The sequence below is a fragment of the Henckelia pumila genome, chromosome 2 (assembly GCF_033568475.1).
Source record: "Henckelia pumila isolate YLH828 chromosome 2, ASM3356847v2, whole genome shotgun sequence".
Taxonomy (NCBI): Eukaryota; Viridiplantae; Streptophyta; class Magnoliopsida; order Lamiales; family Gesneriaceae; genus Henckelia; species Henckelia pumila.
In genome coordinates, this window is record NC_133121.1 from 116,421,168 (window position 1) to 116,423,659 (window position 2,492).

Below are 2,492 nucleotides of genomic sequence, written 5' to 3' on the forward strand. Positions count from 1 at the left end.
AATCAAAGTCAAAGTCACAAGCTTGTAAACTAAGGGATATGCCACATCTCTTCTTGTTTGAACCATCTTTCTAGAAATGTCACCAAGCCCTTGTAATTCAGAAGCTTCAAAATTCACACGCATATCTATCACAAAATTCTCAAGTTGATCCTGAAGTGACAAAAGCTGAATTGGTGAAAAATCTTTTGGGTAGAATTGAGCCAATTTAACCAGTCTTTGTCTGTCAAAAGCAGCAAATGAATCCGCTGGATTTAGGCATGCCACACAAAGCAATAATTCTGTATTTACCTCATTGAATCTAAAAATTCAGCTCTTGCAATTGTATATCAATAACTGTGTTGAACAATTCAACTTGATAATGATGTAAGTTTGTCACTTTTTCAGCTCTTCGTCGTGATCTTCTCTCACCAACATATAAATAATTCATATTCAGAGTATCGACATGAAACTTCTCACAAAAATTAGAAACTTCTTCAAGTAATGTACTCCATCCATCATCTCGCATACCTTGAATTCTTTTCTTACATATACCAAGTAATAACATGGCTTGTCTAATATCTTGGTCTTTTCGTTGTAGTGCTAGTGACAAATCATTTATTATTCCTAATATTGATTTCATCAAGTGTAAATTAAACACAAACTCAAATGATTGCATATCTTTTACCAAATGCAACGCTTCGACTCTTTGATCTGAATGTGATCCATCTTCCACAATCTCATCAAGCACATCAATTAAAGAACCAAACATTTGAATCAAACTAAGCAGAGTACTATAATGTGATCCCCACCATGTATCACTTGGCCGAACGAGTGTGCTCTCTTGATTCAAACCTCGACCCTTGGTGATTTCTTCATTTTCCAAGGCTTTTATGATTCTAGCAGCTTGTTTCTCTCGCAAAGCATCATGGCGTTTACAGGAGCCTCCAACCACATTAACAATATTACAAAGCACATGAAAAAGTGAGGCGATATTAATATGATTCTTTGCCACAGCTACAAGAGCAAGTTGGAGTTGATGAGAAAAACAATGAACAAAATACGCGCATTCATTTTCCTTTAAGATAAGAGTTTTTAGTCCATTGATTTCACCTTGCATATTACTTGTCCCATCATATCCTTGTCCACGTATCCTAGATACACTTAATCCATGTGCAGATAATAAATCTAGAAGGGCACATTTAAGTGCTTGAGCAGTTGTGCTAGTGACATGCTTAAAACCCAAAAGACGTTCAACCACACATCCTTTGCTATCTACAAATCTTAAAACAACAGCAAGTTGCTCCTTTACTGACACATCACGGGACTCATCTAGTAAAATGGAGAAAAAATTATCACCAAGCTCTTTCAATATCACATTGGTTGTTTCCAATGCACAAGCTCTAACAATATCTTTTTGAATGTTGTGACAAATCAACTTATCATTACCAGGAGCATTATCAAATGAAACTCTTCTCACTTCCTCGTTATGATGTGCAAGAAATTTTAGAAGCTCGAGAAAGTTTCCTTGATTGATTGAATTTTGAGATTCATCATGCCCACGAAAAGGAAGTCCTTGTGCCAAAAGCCATCTAATGCAATCAATTACTGCATTTAACCGAATACTATAGTTTTGTCTATTTTGTTCAGATGATCTAGCTAAACTAGTTTCAATATGTTGCTCTTGATTTATTAAATCCTGGCATTTACTCAAAGCTTTTTTGTGAGCACTGTTATGTTCCTCCCTCATGTTTACGAAGTTTATCTTTACTTTTCCAGTCTTTGAAACCTTCACTGACAAAAGTATCACCACCTCCTTGGTGACCCAACTCATTCTTGAAAAGATAACAATAAAGACAAAATGCTGGATCTTTTTCTATGCTATATTCCAACCATTTAAATTCATAAAACCAAGCACGATTAAATCTTTTCAAAGTTCCTTGGATTAATGTTTGTGGAAATTCATGTTCTCGGGGTTGGAAAGTACCATCTAAATAGTATTTTCTCCCAACTCTTTCACGAATATTTGGATCAAAATCAATAATCTTGAGTTTCTTTCCTGGATCTGATTGAAGCTCAGGTAAATCTACTTCCACACGATTTTTTTTGGGAAGAATCGAACTTTCTTTTGAGCATCCATCTTCTTCCCCCTTTCTTTTTAAATATCTTAGCATATCTACCAAAATAATTATAAACAAATCCAATTAATTTTTTACAGATAGTTTTTATAATTATTCTTAAATATAATAAATCAAATTGCATATTATACATTGATAAACTACAACAAAAAAAAACATAATTTATAAGTGCATAACAGAGATACAGTGATAATTGATAAACCAAATATATAATTTCTAGCTACTTAAATAATCAAAATTATTTTTACCTATCGATCTATGTCTAAAAGGTTGAAGTGTCGCCTAATTTTATTTATTCTTCCAATAAAATCAAATAATTTATAACTCACTCGAGTTGACTATCTCATATTCTCATTAAACAAATATATAATGATAATA

General features: G+C 33.2%; 1 protein-coding gene across 1 annotated transcript; it reads right to left on the reverse strand.

Moving 5' to 3' along the window:
• Positions 1 to 298: 298 nt before the first annotated feature.
• Positions 299 to 1,810, reverse strand: LOC140878229 (uncharacterized). The gene has a single exon (XM_073281835.1). It carries the CDS (start codon positions 1,808 to 1,810, stop codon positions 299 to 301), a length of 1,512 nt encoding a protein of 503 aa, XP_073137936.1.
• Between the last annotated feature and the right edge of the window lie 682 nt (positions 1,811 to 2,492).

What these genes read in the sequence shown, in the direction of transcription:
- LOC140878229 (XM_073281835.1), bottom strand. Translation starts at nt 1,810, where the DNA reads ATGAGTTGGGTCACCAAGGAGGTGGTGATACTTTTGTCAGTGAAGGTT.